This window comes from Microcebus murinus, chromosome 6 (genome assembly GCF_040939455.1).
Source record: "Microcebus murinus isolate Inina chromosome 6, M.murinus_Inina_mat1.0, whole genome shotgun sequence".
Classification (NCBI taxonomy): Eukaryota; Metazoa; Chordata; class Mammalia; order Primates; family Cheirogaleidae; genus Microcebus; species Microcebus murinus.
Window position 1 is genome coordinate 40,798,759 of NC_134109.1, and position 27,923 is coordinate 40,826,681.

General features: G+C 35.1%; 1 protein-coding gene across 5 annotated transcripts in view; it reads right to left on the minus strand.

The window, feature by feature from the left end:
- Positions 1 to 27,923, minus strand: part of KIAA0586 (KIAA0586 ortholog) — a 131,906-nt gene that overhangs the window by 67,725 nt on the left and 36,258 nt on the right. For all 5 annotated transcript variants that reach the window (XM_076004001.1, XM_076004004.1, XM_076004003.1 and 2 more), the window contains 13 exons: positions 26,618 to 26,839; positions 25,386 to 25,539; positions 22,810 to 22,977; positions 21,879 to 22,002; positions 16,595 to 16,727; positions 13,474 to 13,646; positions 12,971 to 13,043; positions 11,098 to 11,325; positions 9,942 to 10,116; positions 7,038 to 7,232; positions 4,636 to 4,823; positions 1,769 to 1,879; positions 243 to 323 (listed from right to left, as the gene is read on the minus strand). In XM_076004001.1, the coding sequence (XP_075860116.1) occupies positions 243 to 323; positions 1,769 to 1,879; positions 4,636 to 4,823; positions 7,038 to 7,232; positions 9,942 to 10,116; positions 11,098 to 11,325; positions 12,971 to 13,043; positions 13,474 to 13,646; positions 16,595 to 16,727; positions 21,879 to 22,002; positions 22,810 to 22,977; positions 25,386 to 25,539; positions 26,618 to 26,839 (2,025 nt within the window). The remainder of the gene's footprint in view (positions 1 to 242; positions 324 to 1,768; positions 1,880 to 4,635; positions 4,824 to 7,037; positions 7,233 to 9,941; positions 10,117 to 11,097; positions 11,326 to 12,970; positions 13,044 to 13,473; positions 13,647 to 16,594; positions 16,728 to 21,878; positions 22,003 to 22,809; positions 22,978 to 25,385; positions 25,540 to 26,617; positions 26,840 to 27,923) is intronic.

The window sequence follows — 27,923 nt, forward strand, 5'->3', positions numbered from 1 at the left end:
CGGTGGGAAACAGCATATAATCATTAAGTTTCATGAAGGCAGATAGATGACACATAGATGAAAGACAATATTGTACTACAGAATAACAACTTCATAACTTTTTAAAATAAAAGTATCTTTGACTCAAAAGTAAAAGCAAGTTTCTCAAAGCACTGTGACATAATATTGACAGTGAAGACAGTCAACCACCCAGGAAAATACTGGTAGAAAAATAATTTCTCATGGTTTGTAAGCTTTGTTACCTGTATGATATCGATTACTTCATCAAAGTTAGTTCCTGGAAACTTCACCTCTTCTTCATCTATCTTCATAATTTCTGGAGTCTAGGAAAGCATTTCCAGAATGTTTTTGTTGTGCTTAACATATTTTAAATTTATACATAATTTACCATATTTACACCTTACAGCATAAGCTTGTAATTACATGGCCCTGCTTTTCTATCTTAGTATCCTATTCAGAACTGATTTGATTAGTAAATGAAATCCAAGCTAGTCCCCAAGGCATTAGGTTGATGTTTCAAAAGCTATAAAAAATGAAATATCAATTTTTCTGGCAAGGACACTATTAACAATGCAACTTAAGTTAATTGATCAACAGATTGATATGATTTCTCTCCTAGAGTTAAGACAAAGAAAAGTGTATTGACACACACAAAAAGTGTTCCAGCCTGAGCAACATAACAAGACTCTGTCTCTACAAAAAATTTTTAAAAATTAGCCAGGCTTAGTAGCATGCGCCTGTGGTCCCAGCTACTTGGGAGGCTGAGGCAAGAGGATCACTTGAGCCTAGGAGATGGAGGTTGCTGTGATGATACCACTGCACGCTAGCCCAGGCAATAGAATGAGACCCCATCTTCAAAAAAAAAAGTGTTTATATGTATATATATATATATATATATATAAATGTGTATATATATGGACCCACAGAAAGACAGATACAGAATCAAATAATTTAGAAAAATAAACAAAACAGTCATTTTACCAAATTAACCTCTAGGCCTTACTATATAGTCACTGAAATCTAGCCACAGAAAACCACAATAGCTTCTTACTGACAGCAGAATGATAATCAATCCAAAATGTATTACTTGTTATAAGTTTCAATAAACTTCTGGTAAAAAAATTACTAGTGAAAAAATTAAATTAGGCACAAATGCCATTTAGGGTCAGTTCTATTTTATTAGTTGTGATCATAAGATATTGCTAGTGTTCTTGCTTTCTTTCTCTTTAAAACTGTATCCTCCAATGACCAAAATTTGCTTACAATACATGAAAGCTGGGATAAGTTACAGTGCTAATTTGCTGTTTAATAAAATCATAACTTCATTATTCAGAAGCAAATAAATACCAGGAAGAAATATATATTTTTGCATTATATCAACAGCATGACAAAGTAACATGTTAAAACATGAAATCCAGTAGTCAACATAAAATTTGCCTTCAGGAAATCTATCATTCCCATGTAAATAAAAGATTCTTCACCAAAGAGATAGAAATTCTTTCTTCAAATATGAAAGTATCAAAACTTAAGTCACCAAAAAGTTACACTAAGAATTATCACTTTCTGAATATTTATAAATGTAAGGATCTGAAACAAACTTTTTTTTCAAGTTCATAAACAATTTGAGATTCATTTTGAATCTTTTCCTCAAAATCTAAATTATTACTATAGATTATGATTATGATAGAAAACTTTGAATGAAATAACATTAGTTAAAATCTACAGTCACACATTCCTCAAAACAATATGATAAAATTCTGAAATATACCTGTATCCAGTTTTGCAGAGGAGGAAGAGATGCTTCTTTGGGACTAGGCAGAGGTGGATCGACATCAGCACTTCCATTTGAAATGCTGTCAATATCTACACTGGGCAATACCTGAAACAACACAACATCCAGTTTTCTGTTTTTCACTTTGACTCAAATATTTATGTGTGTATGTATGTATATATTTATATAAATATATAAAACAAAACATGCCCTTTAAGTTTTTACTGTGAAGCCACTGGATAACAAAGTTTTTAAATTATAAAAACATATTTTATATCATATGGAAAATAAAGGGGGAAACATGCAAAATCCTACTATCTTTGCACTATTCCCTATCTTTTACCATCCATTTATATATGTATAGCTAAAATTTAAAATAATTTCATTCCTGATTTTTCATTGTTCTTTGGTCATAAACACCCTATCATGCTTCTGTATAGACTTCATAATTATATTTTTAATGACTATATATTTCAATAACTATATATGCTTTAATTATTAAATTATCTTCCTATTGGTAAAATTTAGGATTTATTTATAATTTTCCACTATCTTTTTTATATATAGTATATATATAAAACATATTTATATCACTATAAAAAAACTTCATATATATAAAGGATTTTCTTCTTAAAATTTAAGTTATTTCATTATGCTAGATAGCCAGATAGTAACCTCTTGGGCTTCAGTACATGAATATTTAAGATTCTTGATAATTACTGGCAAATTGCAATCCAAACAACCTCTATTTACATCAACAAGAAACATAATTAATTCTAAGTTTTAACCAACCCTCACCAAAATTTGATAATATGATTGTTTCAGCAATAACAGTTTTAAAATGGAGGTATATTATTGTTCTTTCAATTTGCATTATCTTGGTTACTAGCAAAATTTAAATTATTTAATTTGCTTGCTGATAAACTGTGTTTTCTCTTTTATAGAGTCTTACTCATGCTCTTTTAGTATTTCTGGATTTGGATCAATATGTTTTCTTTTTAATTTGTGAAGATATATATTTAACACATTGACTGCCCTCCCCCCAAAAATTTTTCCTTGGGGCCATGGTGTTTTATTAAGAAAATAGAATAAAAAGTTCAAAAACAAAACAATCCTTTCTAATTTAATGAAAAAATTTTATTATGTTTTATTGTTTTCTGTGTGTGAGTTATATGCAATTAAATTGTCAAAATTAATTGTAACAGTAAGAACATCAACAAGATTTTCACAAGCCAACTGCAGGGGTTTTACCCAGGAGGCCACCAATCACATAATATGTATGCTACAGCATGGCAGCATGAGTTGCCCCTGCACCACGAGGCTCCCAAGGTAGAGAGACATGTAAGTTACATATGCTTCACAAGGCCCTGGCTCAAAACTAGTATAAGTTAAATATAATTCACATGGCAGTTAATGTGTTAAAAATTAATCCTTTACTATCATCTTCTTTTCATATGTTCTTCTTGTATGTTGTTTTTATTTTTATTAGGATTTTTTTTACATATGTAAGTTTTAGATTTTATAGATTCAAATCTATATTTTCTATCATATCTAAGTTCTCTTCTCCCATATCTAGATTTAGCTTGAGTTTTGATTATATAAAAATTTGACATAATTATCTTCCAATTTTTCTATGTTTTAAAATTTTATAGCTATATTTTAGCTTATAGCCTACTTTGAACTCATTTGCTATACAGTAGGAGTTGAGTCTAAAACTGATCTTTTCCCTACATTGCTAAATGAATTATAACACATTAATATATTATTTTATTTATAAGAATCCTATTTCCCACTGATGTATGAGGTCTCCATCATATACATTCTTTCCAAATAACCGAGGTTATTTCTGAAATACTCTTGTTATACTGGACCAGTACCAAAACCTTTAACTTTTCTAAATCCTTTTGTCCTTTCAGATATCAGAATGATCCTAAAGTTAAAAAAAAAATCTCATGGTTATTGTTTGTTATTAATTAGAATTTCCCTAGAATACTACATTAACTAGGGAAAAAATGACAACTTGAATATTTAGTCTTTGCATATAAAAATAAATTTTCTCTACATTCATTGAAGTCTTTTTTTTTTTTAAATTTATTTTTAGAGACAGGGTTTTGCTCTGTCACCCAGGCTGTAGTGCAGTGGCTCAATCATAGCTCACTGTCACCTAGAACTCCTGGCCTCAAGCAATCCTCCCACCTTAGCCTCCCAAAGTGCTGGGATCACAGATGTGACCACTGCACTTCTTACATACTTTTGTGTAAAGTTTGAAATATTAATGTTAATTATATAAGTCACACACATTAACTCTTTTTTAAATTAATTACAATACACTGTTTAATTGTTCCCTTTGGAATATCATCGAGTCATTGGCCTAGAAGAGTAGTTTAAATCATATAGAACAAGGATAGAGATACATCACATAAGTATTACAGTTTTTAAAATGAAGGAGCCATGCCAGGCACAGTAGCTTGCACCTGTTATCCCAGCTACTTGGGAGGCTGAGGCAGGAGGATAATGTGAAGCCAACAGTTCAAGACCGGCCTGGGCAACACAGCAAGACCCTTGCCCTAAAAAAATTTTTTTTTTAAATTAACCGGGCATGGAGGCATGTACCTGCAGTTCTAGCTACTTAAGAAGCTGAAGTGGGAGCATCGCTTTGAGCCCAGGAGTTTAAGGCTGCAGTGAGCTATGACCATAACACTGCATTCCAACCTGTGTGAATATGAGCCCCTGTCTCTAAAAAAATAAATAAATTTTAAAAATAGGAGCCATGATGAAAGCAACGTTTTCATGAAGCAATGTAATGAATTTTAAGTGCTAATGTTAAGCAAAACATTTTTTTCCTCTCATTCACCTTGACTTACCTGTACAGTAAGCTGAGGAGGATCTTTTTTTTCTGACTTCATTTCTACAACTGCTATATTAGGTTTCTTTACTCCACTTTCTATTTTTCGAGATGATGGAGGAATAGAAGTAGTCACAGTTACAGGGTGTGGCTTATTTACAATTACTCCAGCAGGTGGCTTGGAATCACTATTACTTTGGGTTTGTCCTAAGAAGTTTAGGAAAGAAAACAAGTCAACTAGCTGAGAAATAAAGGAAAAAATCTAATACACCACCTGAATCTTTGTGGCTGGAGTCTCATATGAAAGGAAAGCACTATCTGACAATCACCTTTCCTTCCATCATCACCACTGTCAAGTACTCACCGTACATTAGGTACTTCTATGTACGAAACACTTCATAACATTATCTAATTTCATCCTCAAAATAAAGGCTGTGAGGTACTAATATTATCCACATTTTAAAACATGTCAAAAACTTTCACTTCAGCCAGGTGTAGTGGCTCACGCCTATAAATCCTAGCACTCTGGGAGGCCAAAGTGGGTGGATCGTCTGAGCTCAGGAGTTTGAGACCAGCCTGAGCAAAAGCCAGACCCCGTCTCTACTAAAAATAGAAGGAAATCAACTGGACGACTAAAAGTATATAGAAAAAGGGCATGGTGGCACATGCTACTCGGGAGGCTGAAGCAGTAGGATTGCTTGAGCCCAGGAGTTTGAGGTTATTGTGAGCTGGCACCCTAGCCCAGGCAACAGATTGAGACTCTGTCTCAAAAAAAACCCAAAAAACTTTCACTTCAGAAGTCCCACTTGTTTTCTTCATTTCAAAGTAAAAAGGAAGGCCAAGGGAAGTGCCTCATGCCTATAATCCCAGCACTTTGGGAGGCCAAAGCAGGAGGATCACTTGAGGTCAGGAGCTTAAGACCAGTGCGGCCAACACAGTGAGACCCTGTGTCCACAAAAAGTCAAAAAATTAACCAGCTGTGGTAGTATACATTTGTAGTTCCACTTATGAGGGAGGCTGAGGCAGGAGGTTCACTTGAGCCCAAGAGTTCAAGGCTTCAGTAAGCTATGATTACACCACTGCACTCCAGCCTGAGCAACAGAGCCAGACTCCATCTCTAAAATAAAGAAAGAAAAAAAAAACAAAGTAAAAAGGAGAGAGTATAGTGTACTCACTAAAAGTACAGACTAAAAAATAAGCCAGACTGCCGGTTTGAATCCCAGCTCTACTCTAGTTGTGTGGCCTTGGACAAATTAACCCTTTTGTGTCTCAGTGTTTTAATCTATACAATTAGTTTATTAGCATGTGCTTTACAGGATAGATTAAATGAATGTATATATGTAAAGTGTTTAGAACTATACCTGGCACTACAGTAAGGACTTTAAAAGTGTTAGCTATTATGTTACCAAAAGGCATGTTTGAACAGACATGGCAGCTACCATGTTGACATGACATTAACTCTAAATATTCAAAATGGAAAATTCTCTTATGTTAAAAAATATTCATATTTAAATCATTCATCAATATCAAGAAAGACCGGGCGCTGTGGCTCACGCCTGTAATCCTAGCTCTTGGGAGGCCGAGGCGGGCGGATTGCTCAAGGTCAGGAGTTCGAAACCAGCCTGAGCAAGAGCGAGACCCCATCTCTACTATAAATAGAAAGAAATTAATTGGCCAACTGATATATATATAAAAAATTAGCCGGGCATGGTGGCGCATGCCTGTAGTCCCAGCTACCTGGGAGGCTGAGGCAGAAGGATCACTCGAGCCCAGGAGTTTGAGGTTGCTGTGAGCTAGGCTGACGCCATGGCACTCACTCTAGCCTGGGCAACAAAGCGAGACTCTGTCTCAAAAAAAAAAAAAAAAAAAAAATATCAAGGAAGACAAGCAATGATACTACAAGGAAAAAAGAAGCTAATTAGATTTGAAAAGCTGATGTGAGGGCAAAAACAATTTGTTCCATTTTTAACATGATGACTCTGAGAGACCTCAAGTAAGTAAATAAACAACTATTAGCTTAGGATACACAACCACACAACTTTTACTTATTATAGCCTAGTGCAAAATTACATAAAGGTACTTTAAAATACTTCCCCTAAGACATGAAAATATTAACAAGCCAGTCAAACCTCTTGGATTCTTATTATGAATGTCTGTAACATGTCTAAAGATTTTTAAAATTCTCATTTCATCTACAACATTGTACTATAAAATATCAAAGGAATGTTCCCTGTGGGTGAAACTACAACAGGAATTCATCATTTTAGAGATTGCTATGACACAACTAAGATACATTCTGAGGCCCTCCCTATAAACAGCACAGAAAGGAAAAGGTAGGTGACTATCATGTGAGTACCATTTTGTAAGTTCTGCTACTGCTAAGAATTTAAAATTCACCCCACAGATTTTGTTGGTTCTTACCTAAGAGAATTGCCATTGGAATTAGATGACCTTCTAGTGTACCTGAGAAAGTAGGCATTTCTCTGCTTGGGCTGAACAAATACTGCTGGTCGCCATGAGGTAGTGTAGTAATGGAATGCTTCATTTTAGAATCCATCTTCATAGGTTTTGCTGCATAAAAGTCAGTTTGTGTTCTTATTGACTTTAGTTTAGTGCCTGCAAAAATCATTAATGGTAGATAATTTAAAATATTGTTTGAATTGCCTACCATCCAGCCATCTAGAAATAGAGCAACTCTTCTTCACAGAAGGATCTCATTCTATATATAATGTTACAGAGCCCCCAATCAGAAGTAACAAATAGACAAGATTGGTCTCAGTTGTACCTCTTCTGTTGTATAATGAAAGCAGTCATGAACAATATATAAATGAATGAGCATGGCTAGGTTCAAACATTATTCACAAAACAGACAGCTCACCTGTAAACCATAGTTTGTTAGCCACTGAATAGGTGTACAACTTGATAGTTACAATAACAAAATAAATACAATGACTAGAAAAGAGTTGAATAAAGATTTTGAAGAATATTCAGATAGTATGTTTGAGCTCATTAAATTTTTTCCCATAGGTACAAAAAGTAAATGATAATTGGATTTTTTCATTTTCTCATTACACCTTTACACATAATTCCGAATAACCAGCCTTTATGATTTGAAATTATGTACAGATAACCTAGTTCTATACTTAAACCTTACAGAAATTAATATCATTATATAGTAGTTCTCTTTATCCGTGGTTTTGCTTTCCCCCATCTCAGTAACTTGCAGTTAACTATGGTCGGAAAATATTACATGGAAAATTCCAGGCATAAATAATTCATAAATTTTAAATTGTGCATAGTTCTGAGAAGCGTGAATGAAACCTCACTTCATCCCACTCTGTCCTGCCCAGGTTGTGAGTGAGTCATCCCTTTGTCCAATGTATTCACACTGTATACATTACTTGCCCATTAGTCACTTAGTAGTCAATTCGGTTATCAGATGGAAAAAACATAGTATATATAGGGTTTGGTACTATCCACAATTGCAGGTATCCACTGGGGGTCTTACAATGTATGCCCCACAGATAAGGGGGACTACTGTACATTTTTTGTACTCTTATAAAATAGAGATACATATCATTATATCCTAAATATTAAAAAATTAAAACTTTGATTCTATGTCTCTTGTCTTTTTAGAGAAGAGCATAAATTTCTATGGAATTCAAGAAAAGTGAAGAAAGAAAAAAGTAAAAGTGCAAAGGAAAAGAGACTAAAATATTTTCTAAATGATTTTCTGACATTACATTTTACTTTTAAGATGTGGATGTTTTTCTGCATGTACACTTTATTAAATATAGTTTCCTTTTGTTTGTGATCCCAAGAAGAAAAAGTTTAGTACCCTATCTATATTTTTCATTCTGTTCTCTGATATTCATTCATTCTATTGAATGAACATTTTTCTTGAGTGTTAATTTAAAATATATTTGTTCAGCACTTAATATGTATTAGGCATTGTTCCAAACACAAGGAATACAGAGGGGAATAAACCAACTGTACTCATGGAGCTTACAGTCTAGTAAGGACAAATAAAATAAAGTAAATAAACAATAATATAACTGGTAGTGAAAAGTGCTATGAAAAGCAACAGGCAGGGCAAGAAGATAGGGAGGTACGAGATAATTCCTTGGAGAGAATAGTCCAGGTAGACTTCTCTGAGGAGCTAAATATCTAAGAGCAGAGATGGAAAGAACTGAGTGAGCCATGGAAGTGTCTGAAGGAAAAGCTCTCCAGACAGAGGAAATAGGCAAGTACCGAAGCCCTAGGATAAGCGGAAGTCCACAGGCTCTCAATCATTTCTACCATTAAAAGGATTACTGAATAAAGTTATTTTTGGATTTGAAAGTATTTTAAAAGCTCAAATGATATTTTGCAAAGGCTTTCAAACCCCCAAATATATGTTAATAGCAAAGCTCCCGTAAATAAGAGGAAACATTAGGGTAAATATTACCTATAAGCTGTATGCTTTGCTAAAATAATTTGCTAAAATGATATCAGTAAAATAACATTTTTAATTTTAAAATTTATTTTATTTTTAATTATTGTGGGTACATAATAGCTGTATAACATAAGTAAAATTTCTATATAACCTGATACCCTATATGATCACCTAACTTTTAGAAAGGAAAGGGAACTAAAGCAACTGCCACAGCTCCAAACTTCTGGAAAGGATAAGAAAGCAAAATGGATTGGTATCTACTACTTATCATCAAAGAAGCTTACTGACTACTAAAGTGCAAGGTGAGAAACTTTAAAATGTAACCAAAGTCAACAGACTCAATATGTAACTAAGAGTTATATTTAAACATACAGTACCAGTGAAATGGCAGATGTGAGTAAAAACATGCAGAGATAAACATGTTTTTAGTTGTGTATAAAAACAACAAAAAAAGTTGTCAATTTTGCTACCTAAGGCTGTTTGAGAAAAAATAAAACTGCAAAAGTGTCCATAAACATTTTTAGAATAATAAATAGCATATGGCTGATCTTTCTGTTCATAAGAACATAATGGTCCAAGGCCTTCAAGGAAATGTCTACTTTCCCTATATTATATTTACATTGTTTAAAATTCATCATTTCCTAAATAAAAATTTTATGATGCTTTATCTGAAGATACCATCTAACCCTACATTTCTTCCCACTTAATCCTATCTTGTGCCTGGACTATTTCTTCCTACCTCTCCTAGAATAAATTATTTTTCCATCTCTAAGCATTATGTTATTTGAACTGTATTTATTATAAATAAAAAGCAAACAAAAGGAAACTTTACAGATTAAATTGATACTATTAAAACATGAGGTTAAACACAAAAAATGAGATTTTTTTACCTTTAACTTGCTCTATTACTTTTGGTCTCAGTGGTTTGGATTTAGGAGATGGAGAATTAAATCTGAGATACGGTCCTTTTTTAAGAGTGCTTCGGTGACCCTGATAAACTGGTTTTCCATAAACTTGTAACATATAATCTTCATCTTGTATCACCGTGGTTGTTTTCAAAAGCCCCTATGTATACAAAGTTATTCAACTCACCATGAAAATAGTTATCAAAAACTTATCAAATTTTTCTAACGCCTCTTTTTGCTAGTTTAAGTACTATAATAAGAATGATCAGCTCAGAAAAAATCCTCTATTTTAGACAGCCCTTAAATTCTGGATATGAGTTTAAAAGACATGAAATTTATTTTGACTAAATCCAAATTTGCCAAAAAAATACATAAAAAATTTAAAAAGCATGAAATTTAAATATAAAAATTATCCACCTAAGAAACATGAAGGTTCTTACATTTCAGTAAGAAGTTTCAGTACCAAAAAGAAATATTTAAACATATCTTATATGTTTATTATGTTCAAGTACAAGAAAAATATAATAACCCTAGCCTTTGGATGACTTTATACATTTGTGATCCTATCTTCAACCACAATCTAAATGCCACAGGAAGGTAGCATTTATTGAGCATTTACGCAGAGTCCCATGCATTGAACTAGATGCTTTACTAATCTGCTCAACAATCCACATTTGGCATTAAGAAAGTTGCAGCCTAGTTAGAGCCGTCAAAAATTCCCTCCATTGCATCTAGTACCCATGCCTCACACTCACTAGGCACTAAACATATTGTTAAACTGAAAAAATCAACAAAAATATATATACACACATATATACACATACAAAAATGAAACACAATTTTAATTACCAAGAACCAGAAAATCTAGTTTAGGGTCTCTAGATATACCTGCTATAACCACAATACTATGATACTAGCTGAGCGATTTCAGAAGGAAGGAACTATTAATAAATATTTTTTGTGCAGTGGTTTTCACATTATGGATCCAAAACCCTACATATCAATAGTGTAAAGATAGTTTACATTTGTATAGTCTTTCATAGTTTTAAACACCTTCATATTCACTTCATTATTTATATCTTAAAGGAAATGATCAATTATAATGCAACATTTATGTCACAAAACCAGATTAAAATCTTACCTCTTTTTTCCCTTTCTGCAAACTTGAAGCAGGCATGCTCCTCATAGGTAGATTTCTAAAATGCTCTTCTATTTGTTTTTGAGAATATTTTCCTGGAATTACAGGTTTCTTTACAGTTTTGTCTTGTGTGTTAGTTTTAAGGTCTTTACTCATATTCTGAACTTTCTTGGTCCTTTGATTCTTCTGATCAAATCTCTTTTGTTCATGATCTTTTCTTGACAGTTCATCCTTAACCAAAGTCAAAGTTACTTAAAAACTATCCAAATAATAATGCTTTCACATCAGAAAGTACTGGAATCTATTTTTTGCTGTCATATAAATACAGTTTAGCCATTTTAAATGTTCTAAAAATAAAGGATATTGGTTTACATATAAATAAAAATTCTCTGGAAGATTTAATAAAAAACTCAAACGACTGGTATCTTTTGGAGCAGGGGGAATGAGAAATAGTAGAAGAGCTACGGGGATAGGAGGATAACTTTCCATTACAAATCTTTTTATATTTCTTGATGTTTTAACCATATGAATTTAGTAACAGTTTAAATTTTAAATTTAAAAAATAAGTTTCAAAAGAAGAAAATATTTGTAGTAAAACTTAAGTATTTATGAATTAAAATTACTTGAAAGTTTAAACAAACATATTTTACATGAAATTCATAGTAATACAGTATCATATATTGCCAGTTGGCTACAGAGCCAAAACTAGACTCCAAATCTTCTAGTGCTTAGTTCATTTTTTTTTTTCCTGGTGCATCATACAATGGCTAACATAAATTCTCCATAACTGCATTAGAGATATATATACTTAAGCAATAAAGGTTAAAAATATATTTCTGTGTTTATTGCTGTGAAACAGAACTGATACTTCACCTTGCTACCATTGTGAGTAGCGTATAAGCATACATTACAATCAGGAAAAAAGCACTTTGTACCTCAAGATAAAATAATAGGATACCCCATTGAGTTCTGCTTCCTCAAATACATAAAATGTTAAGAATTTCCTGGCTGGGCACGGTGGCTCTCACCTATAATCCTAGTACTCTGGGAGGCCGAGGCAGGCGGATTGCTCAGGAGTTCGAAACCAGCCTGAGCAAGAGCGACACCCCCATCTCTACTATAAAATAGAAAGAAATTAATTGGTCAACTAATATATATATAGAAAAAATTAGCTGGGCATGGTGACACATGCCTGTAGTCCCAGCTACTCAGGAGGCTGAGGCAGCAGGATTGCTTGAGCCCAGGAGTTTGAGGTTGCTGTGAGCTAGGCTGATGCCATGGCACTCCCTGTAGCCTAGGCAACAAAGGAGCCTCTGTCTCAAAAAAAAAAAAAAAAAAAAGAATTTCCTTAAAATTAGTGACCCCCTAATAAAAACAACTCCCAGACTTTTGCAATGCTGATGTCTGAACATGTACCACGACTTTTGTGGATGTGAAAAAGAGGCTGTTTTTCCATCTGGAACTGACTTCTGCAAACTTAGTAACCTTGGAAATCTAGTGGGGGTTTTTCCCTTTAAATAACTTTGCTAGTTTTACTTTGGCGACCCAATGTTTCTAAATCTGTGGTCTTGAAACATCCTTGCAAGTTTAATTATTTTCTTTTCTAAATGCTTTTGTTAAATTTTCTTTCAAATTATTTGTATTTTAGTTATTGTCCAAGAATTTGCCAAATTTATGAAATAAATTTATGATATAATTTATAAAATAAAGTACTTATTAAATAAAACTAAACTTATTAATATAGTGACAGTAAAATTAAGAATTATAAGTAGACTTTTATAAAAGAAGTATTTTGAGAAAAGTGTGATATTTATAAATAGGAATCAACATTATCTTCTGAGAATTCACTTAATTTTCAGTTTTTCCCAAGACATACCTGAATTTCTGCAGAAATGGTTTTAATCCACTCATCTACTGTCTTTCTGATTCTAATCTTCTCTGACATCTCTCTACAAAAGAGAAAAATGAATTGTCTTAAATTAGCACTAATGTCCTGAGAACAAGACCTGGATCAGATCTAATTCTTCTCTAGTTTTTAATCTACTGTTTAGCCCAATATCCTTCATCTGAAAAGGAAAAACCAATGGTATTAGTTTTCATCAAATATTTGAAGGATAAATGTTTGAAAAGCACATGTAGACCCCAGAAAATGGATACCAAAAAATGAAAAAATTAAAAGGAAAATTTCCAGCAGTAAAAAGTAGTACCACCATGTATATATCCAAATTCTAACTTTATAATAAGTTCCACATCTTCAAAGGCAATAAAGAAGTTTTTCTAAATTTTAAAACACATTAAACAAAGTGTACAGCGAAAGTGTACAGTGCTTAGTGAAAAAATTAAGTAGAACTGGCAGTTTCATAAATAACCCTGTCTTACCTGTTGGTAGATAAAGCATTGATAAACGAGTACATTGCAACTCCATCCTTTGCACGAATAATAGCTTCCAGGTTTTCCTCAAGTACTTTTTTATTGTTTTGTACTTTTCTCAAAATCTTCTCAGCATCTTTCAACACAGATCTTGTTGTATGGGTTGTCTGAAGTTTATCATTCTGAGGAAAATAAGCAAGGTTTAACATAATCAGATATTCTTTTGGCTTAAAAAAAAAAGGCAAAAAAATTACTATGTAAAACTCATTTTGATTATTTTAATCCAAACAAGAGCTATTACTATTGTTGGGGCCATACACTATGCCAACAATTCTAAGGACTCAAATTGCCAAACTGAAGAGTTACAAAAGAATACTTGGCAATTAAGGGTTTTTTTCCATTTAGAAGTACAACCTCTGAGCCCGGCACGGTGGCTCATGTCTGTAATCCTAGCACTCTGGGAGGCTGAGGCAGGCAGATTGCTCAAGGTCAGGAGTCCGAAACCAGCCTGAGCAAGAGCGAGACCCCCGTCTCTACTATAAATAGAAAGAAATTAATTGGCCAACTAATATATATATATATAGAAAAAATTAGATGGGCATGGTGACACATGCCTGTAGTCCCAGCTACTCAGGAGGCTGAGGCAGGAGGATTGCTTGAGCCCAGGAGTTTGAGGTTGCTGTGAGCTAGGCTGACACCACGGCACTCACTCTAGCCTGGGCAACAGAGTGAGACTCTGTCTCAAAAAAAAAAAAAAAAAATAGAAGTTCAACCTCTATGGAAAGTAGTATGAAGATACCTCAAAGAACTAAAAGTAGAACTACTATTTGATTCAGCAATCCCACTACTGGTTATCTACCCAAAAGAAAAAAAGACATTCTAGAAAAAAGACATCTGCACTCGAATGTTTATAGCCGCATAATTCACAATTGCAAAGATGTGGAAACAACCCAAATGCCCATCAATACATGAGTGATTAACAAAATGTGGTATATGTTACCATGGAGTACTACTCAGCCATAAAAAATGATGAACTATTATATCATCCTGAATGGAGCTGGAACCCATTCTTCTAAGTGAAGTATAACAAGAATGGAAAAACGAGCACCAATGTACTCACCATTGAATTGGTACTAACTGATCAACACTAATGTGTCAACATGGGAAGTAACATTCATAGAGTGTCAGGCAGGTAGAAGGGGGAAGGAGGGAGGAGAAGATGGGTAAATCTATACCTAACGGATGCAATGTGTACTGTCTGGGGGATGGGCACACTTGTTGGGTGGTGCAAAGGCAATTTATGTAACCAAAGCATTTGTACCCCTGTATTACTCTGAAATAAAAAATAAATAAATAGTTTTTAAAAATTATCAGAAAATTAAAAAAAGAAGTATTAATATGAGTGTTAAATAAAATAGAGATGGGAAACCCATAGCAATGCTAGACAGGCCAATGGCCAATAAAAGCTCTATCTGCTGAAGAAAGCTAAAACATAGTAAGAGCACAATGGTTCTGGGTATTCTAGGTATGTATGGCAGACATTGTGGATTGGATAAAAAGGGCCATTCACAGGTCTCTTTCCCCATTCCTTACTTTCCAACAGAAGTTGGAAAGCCAGAGATAGCCATAAGGCTCAGTTCTGGCCAACGAGTGATAAGCAGAAACATTTGGTGAGGGCTTCTAGAAAAGTTTTGTAAAGGGAACAGACTTGACTGACATGTCTTTTTTTTTTGTTTGTTTATCTTTTTTTCCCGGGATCTTTCTCCCCTTCATCCCTCTATTGCTTCTCTTCTACCTGTTCTGCTCCATTCTGGAAACTTGTTTTATCTCTTTTAGATCTTTCTCTTCAATCTTTTGATTGTCTCAATCTCATATACTTCTGGTCCTTTCTTCCCTGTCTCTGCTCCTTCTCTGGTCTCCCTGTTAAATTCCCTCTTCCCTGTTGTATCCTCTTGTCCCCACTTACTGGCACCCCCAGCTGTGGTACCATCTCTGCTCTACTTATCAGGTAGTCCCTCTTGCTGTCCCAGCACTTGGCTGCTCTGTCTGTCTGCCCTGGCTCCAAATTATCCATCCTCTCGCCCTATTCTCTGAGGTATCTCCCCCTTTGCTGTCCCTCTCCCTTCTTTGCTGTCCTTTCATCCCTCAGGACATCAAGTTTTTCTCTAAAGTGCTTCAGGCACTTTTCTCCCCCTGCTATTTTCTCAGCTTCTGCTTTCACTCTCCCTGTCTCCCTTCCTGTCTCCCACATTCTCTACTTTGCAGTGTTCTTGTGTCTCCCTCATTCTTCCTTTCTCTTTCTAAATTTTTCTATTTCCTCTCTTGTTCTCCATCTCTTTCTCCACACATTCACATGGAAGAAATAGAAACAACATGCCCAATTCCTGAAGAGCACATACTATAGTGGGCAGGAATTTGGGATGAAAGAACATTCAGTGTCAAAACACAACCCCATCACCTCCCCAAACACAGAATCGGAGGAAGTGGTGACTGCGAAGAGGCCTGAGGAGCAGATTAGCCTGGCCCAAGGAGGAAAGGGAGCAGGGAGGATTAGGAGAGAAGTGGGGTCTGTAGAATCCCAGGACCAGGGAGAAGACGAGGCTTCTCTTGGGGCTGTGGCGCTGCCCGCCAGAGGCCCATAAGGGCAAAGCTTGGGGGACCAGAATCCACCTCATGGGTGAGGACTTTACATGGCCAGGAGGGAGTTTTGGGGTCCCAGAAGGGCTCTAAACAGGGGCACAGTGCAAAAGGCGGTGTCTTCATGGTCCTATGGCAGAAAGATTGGGAACGGGACCGGCCTCAGATTGATTTTAACACAAAGGGAAGCGACACCCGACTCTCACTGGGAAGTCTGAATTTACTCTGGTTGGAAGCAGTGGTGCAGGGATTTCAAGGTCTGTACACCCTCCCCCCCCAATCCCAGGTATAGAAGCACTGCGGATTGCGAAACAGTCCTTTAATCTAGAAACAGAGAAACTCACTGCCAACATGGTCACCATCTCTTGGCTGACATGTCTTTTTCAGTGCTTTATCTTCATTCTTTCTCCTAATTTCTATTTTTATAACTTTTTTATTCATTCATAATTTTTACCCTTACTGATCATCAATTTTAAGATCATTCCCACTTTACCTGAACCATGCCATTTGCTTCTTTCTTCTTTTGGCCAAGATCATGAAGAACATCATTGGACTTCTGCATAGTCATTTTAGCTGTTCCTAGCTCTTCATGGGAAGAAAATCTTTGAAAAGGTAGAGTTTCAGTGCTATAGAAGATTAGAAAAGAAGTTTCCTAAATTGCTGTAAATTCAATAAACATTTGATTACACAAATTTTTGATGTAATCTTAGTTATACATTATTAAATGGTATCCTATTAAAATTGTACCATGGAATTTATCAGTTATGTGATTAAATATATGAAACACAGAGTACCACAAGAGACAAAATCTAAAAGTTTAGGCATAGCAGGCAAAGAGCAAAAAAAGGTTTTCCTTTCAAGTAACTAACATTCAGAAGCACTTCCAGATTGGTGGAGTAAGAGTGCTCCTCCATAAGAATATGAGAACACTAGCAAAATTCATCAAAATCAAATGTTTTAGAACTCTGGAAATTAAAGAAAGGATTGCAACAATTCAAAGAACACTTATTAAAGAAAAATGGCTGGCTCTGAGTAAGAACAGCAAGCTTGATGGAATTTTTTTTAACTTGCTCCACTTTCAGGACCCTTTCCTAACTCTGTGGTAGCACTGAAAACCAAGAGCCTCATAACCACTAACAAGAGGGTTTGGAGCAAAATGGGACAAAAGTCTCATTCATAAAGTTTGTCTTTATTTGACCTGACTCAGAGCCAGCTCTGTGAGAAACACCATCTCCAGGGCATTTTTCAAAAACAGTGGCAATTGTTTAACATCTCAGCTTCCCAAGGTGGTGATACCAGTTGAGGCAAACAAGGCTGTAGCCAATAAATTTTTTTTTTTTTTTTTGAGACAGAGTCTCGCTTTGTTGCCCAGGCTAGAGTGAGTGCCATGGCGTCAGCCTAGCTCACAGCAACCTCAAACTCCTGGGCTCGAGTGATCCTTCTGCCTCAGCCTCCCGGGTAGCTGGGACTACAGGCATGCGCCACCATGCCCGGCTAATTTTTTTATATATATATCAGTTGGCCAATTAATTTCTTTCTATTTATAGTAGAGACGGGGTCTCGCTCTTGCTCAGGCTGGTTTCGAACTCCTGACCTTGAGCAATCCGCCCGCCTCGGCCTCCCAAGAGCTAGGATTACAGGCGTGAGCCACAGCACCTGGCCAAGCCAATAAATTTTTTAAATCTAGGGAATGAGATATTCCAACTTATTCCTGGGAATCTGGAAGGTCATATGCATATACAGGGCAGTGTGAACACCCAGGAATGAATTGAGAAAGTCCTAATTTCTCACATCTGGCTCTGTGCAAGTAGGAAGTGCAGGCTAAGACAGATTTATAAACTGTCAGAGCACTGGAGGCATGCCCTAACACATACACGTACACACACACACACACACACACACACACACACACACACAGCCCCTCGGCAAAAAGAAGGAGACTTATCATTTAGTTAAGGTAGTTAAGGAAATCTCTCTCCAATCATTAGCACACTAAGCTAACAAAATAAGAGACTTCCATGGGTACACATGACAAAGAATATAGACTTTACAGAATTAATCCAGAAAAGTCACTAACAAACAGCAACAACGAGAACAACAACCAGCAATAACGATAAACTCTGGGACATTTACAGAGTTGTCGAATTGTATTATTTGTTTTTTTAAATATTTTTTCAGAGACAAGATCTTGTTTTGTTGCCCAGGCTTAAGTGCAGTGGAGCAATCATAGCTCATTGCAACCTTGAACTCCCAGGATGAAGCAATCCTCTTGCCTCAACTTCCCAAGTAGCTGGGACTACAGGTGTGTGCCATCATGACCAGCTAATTTTTTAAAAAATTTTTTGTAGGCCGGGCGCTGTGGCTCACGCCTGTAATCCTAGCTCTTGGGAGGCCGAGGCGGGCGGATTGCTCAAGGTCAGGAGTTCGAAACCAGCCTGAGCAAGAGCGAGACCCCGTCTCTACTATAAATAGAAAGAAATTAATTGGCCAACTGATATATATATAAAAAAAAAAAAATTAGCCGGGCATGGTGGCGCATGCCTGTAGTCCCAGCTACCCGGGAGGCTGAGGCAGAAGGATCACTCGAGCCCAGGAGTTTGAGGTTGCTGTGAGCTAGGCTGACGCCATGGCACTCACTCTAGCCTGGGCAACAAAGCGAGACTCTGTCTCAAAAAAAAAAAAAAAAATTTTTTTTGTAAAGACAGGGTCTTGCTGTGTTGTCCAGGTTGGTCTCAAACTCTTAGTCTCAAGCTATCCTCCCACCTCAGCCTCCCAAAGTGTTGGCATTACAGGCATGAACCACCGGGTGGTGACCATGCCTGGTCATCACATTGTATTATTTTAAATGTCCAATTTTCAACAAAAAATTATAAGACACACAAAGAAAGGAAAGTACAGCCCAAACAAGAAAAAGCACAGTCAAAAAAAGCTCTGAATGCCAAAAAACAGACTTGCTAAGCAAAGTCCATAAATCAGCTATTACTAAAGGAAACTAGTTCAAAAAATTAAAGGAAAGTATAAGAATAAAGTCTTGCCGAATACAGAAGGATCAATAAAGAAATCATTCTTTTTTTATTATATAGCATGGGGAGGGGGGTTCTGTTGAAAATGAGAAAATGGGCTAGACAAATTCTAAGAGTGGTACTGAGAGATAAAACTTATTTTAAAACACACACACACAAATAGAAATTCTTGAGCTGAAAAATATAATAATTGAAATGTATAATTCATTAGAGTAGCTCAACACCATATTTGAGTTGGCAGAAGAAAGAATTGTTGAACTTGAAGATGGGTTAATTATGATTATTTAGTCTAGAAAAAAGAATAAATAAAAATTAATAGAGCCTTAGAAACCTGTGAGACAGTATCAAGTACATTAATATCAAACCTTTCATCAGAAACCAGAGTCCAGAAGGCAGTGAGATGACACATTCGAAGTGCTGAAAGAAAAAGAATGTCAACCAAAACTTCTACATTTAGCAAAAGTACCTTCAAAAGTAAAGAAGAGGACCCCAGAGGTGTGCATTCAGAAAAGGAGGATCATATGAAGAGACAGCAAGAGGGAGACCATCCCCAAGCCAAGAAGAGATCCTCAAAAGAAACTAACCCTGCCAGCACCTTGATCTTGGACTTTCAGCTTCCACAACTATGAGAAAATTAATTTCTGCTTAAACAAACAAAAAAGTGGAGAAATTAAGACATTTCCAAACAAACAAAAACTGAGAGAATTCATTGATACCAGACCTATCCTACAAGAAACACTAAAGGGAATCCTTCAGGGTAGAAAAAAGGACCCTAGACTTTAAATTGAATCCATCATAAAGAAATAAAGATTACTGATGAAAATAAACTATAAAGGTAAATATAAGAGGATAGATGTATTTTTGTTTGTATCTCTTTTTTTCTCCTATCTGATTTAAAAGACAGCTGCAGAAATAATAATTATCAAGCTATACAGATGGGCTTATGATGTATAAAGATTTAATTTATATGACAATAATAGCAGAAAGGGGGAGGGAATGGAGCTTTACTGAACAAAGTTTTAGAATACTGTTGAAATTAAATCAGTATTAATCTGAATTAGCTTGTTTTAAATTAATATGTTAATTGTAATCACTAGGGCAATCAGTAAGAAAATAACTCAAAAAATATAGTAAAGGAAACAATGAAGGCCAGGCGCGGTGGCTCACGCCTGTAATCCTAGCACTCTGGGAGGCCAAAGAAGAAAGATCGCTCAAGGTCAGAAGCTTGAAACCAGTCTGAGCAAGAACAAGACCCTGTCTTTACTAAAAAATACAAAGAAATTAATTGGCCAACAGATATATATGTTAAAAAAAATTAGCTGGGCATGGTGGCACATGCCTGTAGTCCCAGCTACTCAGGAGGCTGAGGCAGGAGGATTGCTTGAGCCCAGGAGTTTGAGGTTGCTGTGAGCTATGCCGCCCAGGCAACAAAGTGAGACTCTTGTCTCAAAAAAAAAAAGAAAAGGAAACAATGAAAGAATTAAAATGATACAACTAGAAAGTATCTAATACAAAAAAAGGCACTAATGGAAAAATAGTGAAATAAAAAGACATAAGACATATAGAAAATATAACATGGCAGACATAAATCCTACCTTATCAGTAATTATATTAAATGTAAATAAATTAAAGTTATATAATGTTTGTATAATGTTATATTTAATGTACATAAAATTCCTCAAAATGTGGCTCTTTTAGGTTTTATTACTGTAGTTTTCAGGATATTGAAGATAAATATAATTATCATAGCCCAGACTTATTTGATTTTTAAAAAACTTACTATGCAAACTTTCACATATATACAAAAGTAGAGAGAATACTATAATTAACCTCTCTATAACCATTATTTAACTAAAACATTCATTAAGTCATGGCTATCTTCATTTTATCTATACTCCCTACCTACTTCCCCTCTACCCTGCACTGGATTATTTTTTTTTTTTTATTTTTTATTTTTTTTTTATTTTGGCATATTATGGGGGTACAGATTTTAATGTTTCAATAAATGCCCATTTCCCCCCCTCCCCCCAAAAGTCTGAGTCTCCATCATGACCATCCCCCAGATGGTGCACATCTCACTCATTATGTATGTATATACCCGCCCCCCTCCCCCCTCCCACCTCCCCAATACCCTATTACTGTAGCACCTGTGTGTCCACTTAGGTGCTACTCAGTTAATACCAGTTTGCTGGAGAATATATCTGGTGCTTGTTTTTCCATTCTTGGGATACTTCACTTAGTAGTATGGGTTCCAGCTCTAACCAGGAAAATATAAGATGTGCTATATCACCGTTGTTTCTTAGAGCTGAATAGTACTCCATGGTATACATATACCACATTTTATTAATCCATTCTTGGATTGATGGGCACTTGGGCTGTTTCCACAGCCTTGCAATTATGAATTGTGCTGCTATAAACATTCGAGTGCAGGTGTCTTTTTTGTAGAGTGTCACTGGATCATTATGATCCAGATGCACTGGATTATTTTTGAAGCAAATCCCAGATATCATTTCATCAGACATGAATATCTTCACTTATTAGAAATTGATAATCTATATTTCTAAAAAATGAGATATTCATTTCATAACTATATTATAGAAAAAGGAAGAGATACATTCATATCAGAAAATAGAAATTAAATCTAAGATAATTTTAAAAAGCAATGCTATAATTTATTAAAATTCATAAAGAAATTTGAAAACTGTGAACAAAGCTCTTTTCAATCAAGCTTTCATTCCAATTTCTTGTTTTTACCTGTCTCTTTTCTCAGGATTCCATCCTATTTTTGGCCCGGTTAGTGAGGTGTTATCAGAAAATTCACTTCTTCTTGTCAAAGAATCATTGTTATTCAAAATTTGTTCCAATAATTTTACATTTCCTACAACAGAAGAAATACGGTATCATTTTTCAAATACTAATCCATTTATGTTTTAAAGAAAATTTCACACATATTTGTAATCTGGCCTAAATTAGCTTCTTAGGATGATTATCTACTCAATTCACTCTGCAATGTAGGCTATAAATACACTCAGCAAATAAAACTAAATATTTATACCTCATAAAAACTGTACTGTTAAAATTTAAATTATACAAGTAAAAGCCTAAATTTATTTTCATCGCAGAAAAAAGGAATTTGAATGAGAAGCATCATCATCACAAGCCCAGTAAAATGGACTATTTTTATAAATTTATAGTGATTTACCTTTCTTCACAGCAATAATTGGATCTTTCTTTTAGCCTTGTTTTTAGTGAGACTATATAATTTTGTGGGATTATTATTAATTAATAAAATGAGTATTAATGATATTAATAAAATTAATTGTTGGTAATTTATTAATAACAAACTTATTATTAATAAGTGATTATTATTTTCATTAATAATCAAACTTGTTCATTAAAAGTAATAACCAATGCAAGATAATCAGAATAATTGTAAATGTACTATAATTGTATATGTACTGTAATTGTAAATGTATACCTCCAACTCCTTTTACAAAGAATCCAAAAAAGCTTGCTTTGTCCAGTAGGTATCATTTAACGAAAAATATTTAAAACAGAGATCCCACTTTAGTTACTACTAGGCACACAGAGAATTATAAACCATGAATGAGAAAACCTCATGACAATTTCCTAATTTGAGATAGGTCTAGTAAAAGGCAGGTACTAATTATAATTGCTTTATTACCTCTATGACCTGACAGTTCCATATTTTCTTTTTCTTCCATAGGATTTTCCCTCTTTGATAGTTCACTATCCCTTGAAACAGGTACGGGAGCAAATCTTCGAGGTGCTGGTGTCTCCAAAGGAGATTTTTGTTTATCAAAACCCGTATCTTCAACTTCTCTTAAAGGTGCTTTAATAGAAAATTTTAAAAATAATTAATTTACTTTTTAAAAAATTTTAAATTGTAGGGTATTACTCTTTCACATACTTTAAAAATAAAACTAAAGCTATAAAGGATATACAAATTATTAATGAGGGTATATAAATAACTTCATCCTCACTCAAAATCAAAAGAAATGAAGACTATAAACATTTTACACTTACAGCTAGTAAATAAGAATCAATATGATATTCAGTACTATTGAAGCTATGGTGAAAATTGCACAGCCAGGTACTTCTCATCGCAATGAAAACTGACAAACCATGTGGCAACAAGTATAGGAAGCATTAAAATTTTTATATTCTTTGACCTAGTAATTTTACTCTTGGGAATTTATCCCAAGGAAATAAAATAAATGGAAGAAAACATTAAATATATGATGATATTCATTACAGTATTATTTGTAAAGGAAAAAAAACCCTAAAAGCTACCTAAGTGTCCAACAACAGAATAATGTCCAAGTAAATTGTAAAACAGTTATCCAATAGACTATCCTTTAGTCATTACAAATTAAAATTATAAAGAGAGCTATATACATGGAAAATAGGCCAGTAGAAAAGCAGTACAAAATTGTATTTATGCTATACTTAAAATTACATAAAAATAATATATGCCCAAGAAAAAAACATAGAAAAATAAAGTTTAATTTACTGAATTTTTAATTTATTCATTTTTCTTTTATTTATATTACTGTAACTGATATATATATAAGGAAATAAATTCAGTGTCTGATCAATAAAACACACAACTTTTTTTAAAACTCAAGTCTAAAAAAACAACAGAATTATGAGCGAGTAATTCTCTAGAAGTGAATATGGAAAAAGTGTCCACTTCTATAGAAGGCACATGGCTGGGTCATATTGAAGCCTGAGTTCTGGTCCTAGTTCTGACACCCTCCCTCTCAAGCCAGGTAATCTTGAACAGGCAAGTCATAACCTTTCTGTGCTTCACTGTCCTCTCTTCAGAACTTAAAATTGACTCATTACTGCATAACAGTTTTGTAGGAACCATGTGTTTGTTGTAAAACATAAAGAACCTTATAAGCATAAGGAATCTTTGATGACTGTTATACAATGTTCTAACAAATCACATAAAAGCCAATTTGGCCATCTCTTGTGAGCCCCCTCAAGTGCTACCCTGCTGCTTTAGGACTCTGCATAGAGTCCCCACCAGCAAGAAGGCCCTCATCAGATGCAGCCCCTCAGTCTTGGGCTTCCCAGCCTTCAGACTGTAAGAAACAAATATCTTTTCTTTATGAATTACCTAGTCTCAGGTACTTGGTTACAGCAACAGAAAATGGACTAAGTCACTATCTCATCTTTTAGCCTCCCATTTCTAATGGCAGAATATAATGCAAAATGCCATCACTGGCTGACTGAGCTATCTAGAGATATAAGAAAAATTCCCAGTTTAGGGACACAGGACACTTTGAAAAGATACGTAATGGCAGAACCTACAGGATGGAAAAAAACAAGACTGACATTCCAGGACACTTGATATTAGGCTTAGGTTTCCAGAAGAAAGAGGCCAGCTGGAGCCTGCCAGTGCAGCTCTGCAATTTTCTCCTTCCTCAGGAGAAAAGTGAAAGAGATTCTGCAGGACCCAGGGAGGGATCTCCAGGTGTGAGGTCACCCCGGGAGATGCCATTGCCATGGTGAAAGGCAGCTTCTGAGGGGCCATCTCTCTCATTCCATGCCTCTTTCAAACAGTTTAACTTTTTTTCTGATTCCAAAGGAATAAAGATGTCTTAATAAAAATTTAAAGTAAAGAAAGATAACTGAGAAAGTAAAAAAACCACAATGTTCTAACAAATCAAATGTCGAAAATATTGTACTATATAGATTTCTATATTATTAAAGGGACAGTCCCTTGATTTTCTTTAGTTCATTATTCAAATATCAATATATTCCTTTGTTATTATAAATGAAGTGTTTTAAAATTCTATTACGATAAATAGACTTACATTACTAGCTCTAAAAAGATTTAGAAATAGTTTATAATTATACCCAGGTGGTTTCCCTCCTGACAGAATCAAGAAAACTAATAAATATGCAGTTTGTCAGACAACTGGAGAGTTGATTTACTACAAACATTTTTGATACTAGATAAATAAAATGTTCTAAAATTGTGTTTCTGACAATTTATGAAGGTTATTAATTAAAACCATGAATTGGGACAAGATCCATGATTTGAGCAAATTTCAAAATAACCTAAAAATTACTTGACCTACAAAAATTAATTTTATAAAACAAAGACTCCTATAAATAAATTCTGTAAAGCAAGGACTCCTACCACTTAGTAAATAAGTTTTCATTTTATATAGCCCAAATAAAATTCATAGTTGACATTTTTTTTCATAGAGAACCACATATTTTTACCTTGTTTGGAAGCAAATGTATTAGGTGACGACAGATTACTGCTACCAAAATTAGGATGTTCAGGTTTTACAGAATATTTTTCCACTGCTCTGGAAGGGGGCACACTAACAGGCTGAAAACTACTGGTCTTGAGTGCAGCACTAATAAAATGAGTCTAGAAGACATAAAATTATTTTATTATTTTCAAATATCATTTGAAATAGATGATAAAACACATTGACATTAATTAGAAGTCTTGAAAAAAATTTATTACATTTAGTAAACAATGAAAATATATACATTATATTGCAACTGTCCACTGTAGTAGTAGGAGAGATGCCATTGGAAGGATGTAGTATCACAAAGACCTGGGTTAAGCCCAACTCTGCTGTGTAACCCCTTAATATTTTGCCTTAACTATTGTAAACTTGAGGTCAGGGGTTCCAGACTAGCCTGAGCAAGAGGGAGACCCTGCCTCTACTAAAAATAGAAAAAATTAGCCAGGCATGGTGGTACGTACCTGTAGTCCCAGCTACTCAGGAGGCTAAAGCAGGAGGACTGCTTGAGCCCAGGAGTTTAAGGTTGCTGTGAGCGAGGCTGATGCCATGGCACTCTAGCCTGGGCAACAGAGTAAGTACTCTGTCTCCAAAAAAAAAAAGGGCTTTAAAAATGGTATGAACAAAAATACTGCAAACGGAAGAAAAACTAACTAGAGAGAGAGATCTCACAGAAGCAGTAATATTTGAGCTATAACATGGCAGAGTTCTCCACTTAGAGGGGAAAAAGAAGAACAAACAAATCATGATTTAAGAAATTAAAACTGGCTGGGCAAGGTGGCTCACGCCTATAATCCTAGCACTCTGGGAGGCTGAGGCGGATGGATTGCTCCAGGTCAGGAGTTCGAAACCAGCCTGAGCAAGACCTTGTCTCTACTAAATATAGAAAGAAATTAATTGGCCAACTAATATAGACATAGAAAAAATTAGCCGGGCATGGTGGCGCATGCCTGTAGTCCCAGCTACTCGGGAGGCTGAGGCAGGAGGATCGCTTGAGCCCAGGATTTTGAGGTTGCTGTGAGCTAGGCTGACGCCATGGCACTCACTCTAGCCTGGGCAACAAAGCGAGACTCTGTCTCAAAAAAAAAAAAAAAAAATTAAAACTGTTTCAATTTAATTTGTTACTATAGTTAATATTACCTTAGAGATCCAAGTGATAAAAGATTATGAAATGTATACTAGCTGTATTATAGATACCTGAATATCTATTTGTTGTTGCTGTAATTTTTCAAGATGCCTAATGTGCTGCTCCATAAATACATTCATTTGCTTTTCATGATCATGACAATGTAGTTTCTCATGTTTATCCTGAATGCTTGTTTGCTGCTCTGTAACCCGTTGTAAGTGTTTATCAGTCTCCTGTAACTTATTAAGTAATTCCGTAACAGAATTGACTTTTGCTTCCAAATCACTCTGTACCTAAAATAATAAAAATATCAAAATCATATTTCATATTTTATAAAGATACAAAATATATGTTCAGTTACTACAAAGATTATTTAAAGCAACTGGTATTGAGAAATGATCAAATTAGAGTTTTTACTCACTAAATCTTGATGATTTAATGACTTTATTTTTAGAGTTACAGAAACAAAAGGCATGAGATAGCTAACCTTAGGTAAATGTTTCCTCTCAAAAAAAATTATAGACCGGGCGTGGTGGCTCACGCCTGTAATCCTAGCTCTCTGGGAGGCCGAGGCGGGCGGATTGCTCGAGGTCAGGAGTTCGAAACCAGCCTGAGCAAGAGCGAGACCCCGTCTCTACTATAAATAGAAAGAAACTAATTGGCCAACTAATATATATAGAAAAAATTAGCCGGGCATGGTGGCTCATGCCTGTAGTCCCAGCTACTTGGGAGGCTGAGACAGAAGGATTGCTTGAGCCCAGGAGTTTGAGGTTGCTGTGAGCTAGGCTGACGCCACGGCACTCACTCTAGCCTAGGCAACAAAGCGAGACTCTGTCTCAAAAAAAAAAAAAAAAATATATATATATATATATACAAAAAAAAAAAAAATTAGCCGAGCATGGTGGCGCATGCCTGCAGTCCCAGCTACTCGGGAGGCTGAGGCAGTAGGATCACTGAGTCCCGGAGATTGAGGTTGCTGTGAGCCAGGCTGACACCACGGCACTCACTCTAGCCTGGGCAACAAAGTGAGACTCTGTCTAAAAAAAAAAAAAAAATTATAATAAATTGCCACATAGAATTTTATAATGCCAGAAATAAGATACTTTAATTGAAATTTAAAAGAAATAGTAAAACAAAGTAGCTTTTAATACTCAACTAACATAAGGCTAGGTTAAGTCAGCAGCCTTGAGTCAGGGCTCTGCTACTTATTAATTCTAGAATCTTGTGCCTACTCTGACCTGTTCCTCTGTTTACAAAGTGACAGCCCAGGCACAGATGATCTCTAATGTTCCTTCCAGCTCTCAAGTAAAAATGAATGATCATCCAGGTTGCTCAGGACTCAAGGTATTTCCCAGGATGCAGGACTTTCTGTGCTAA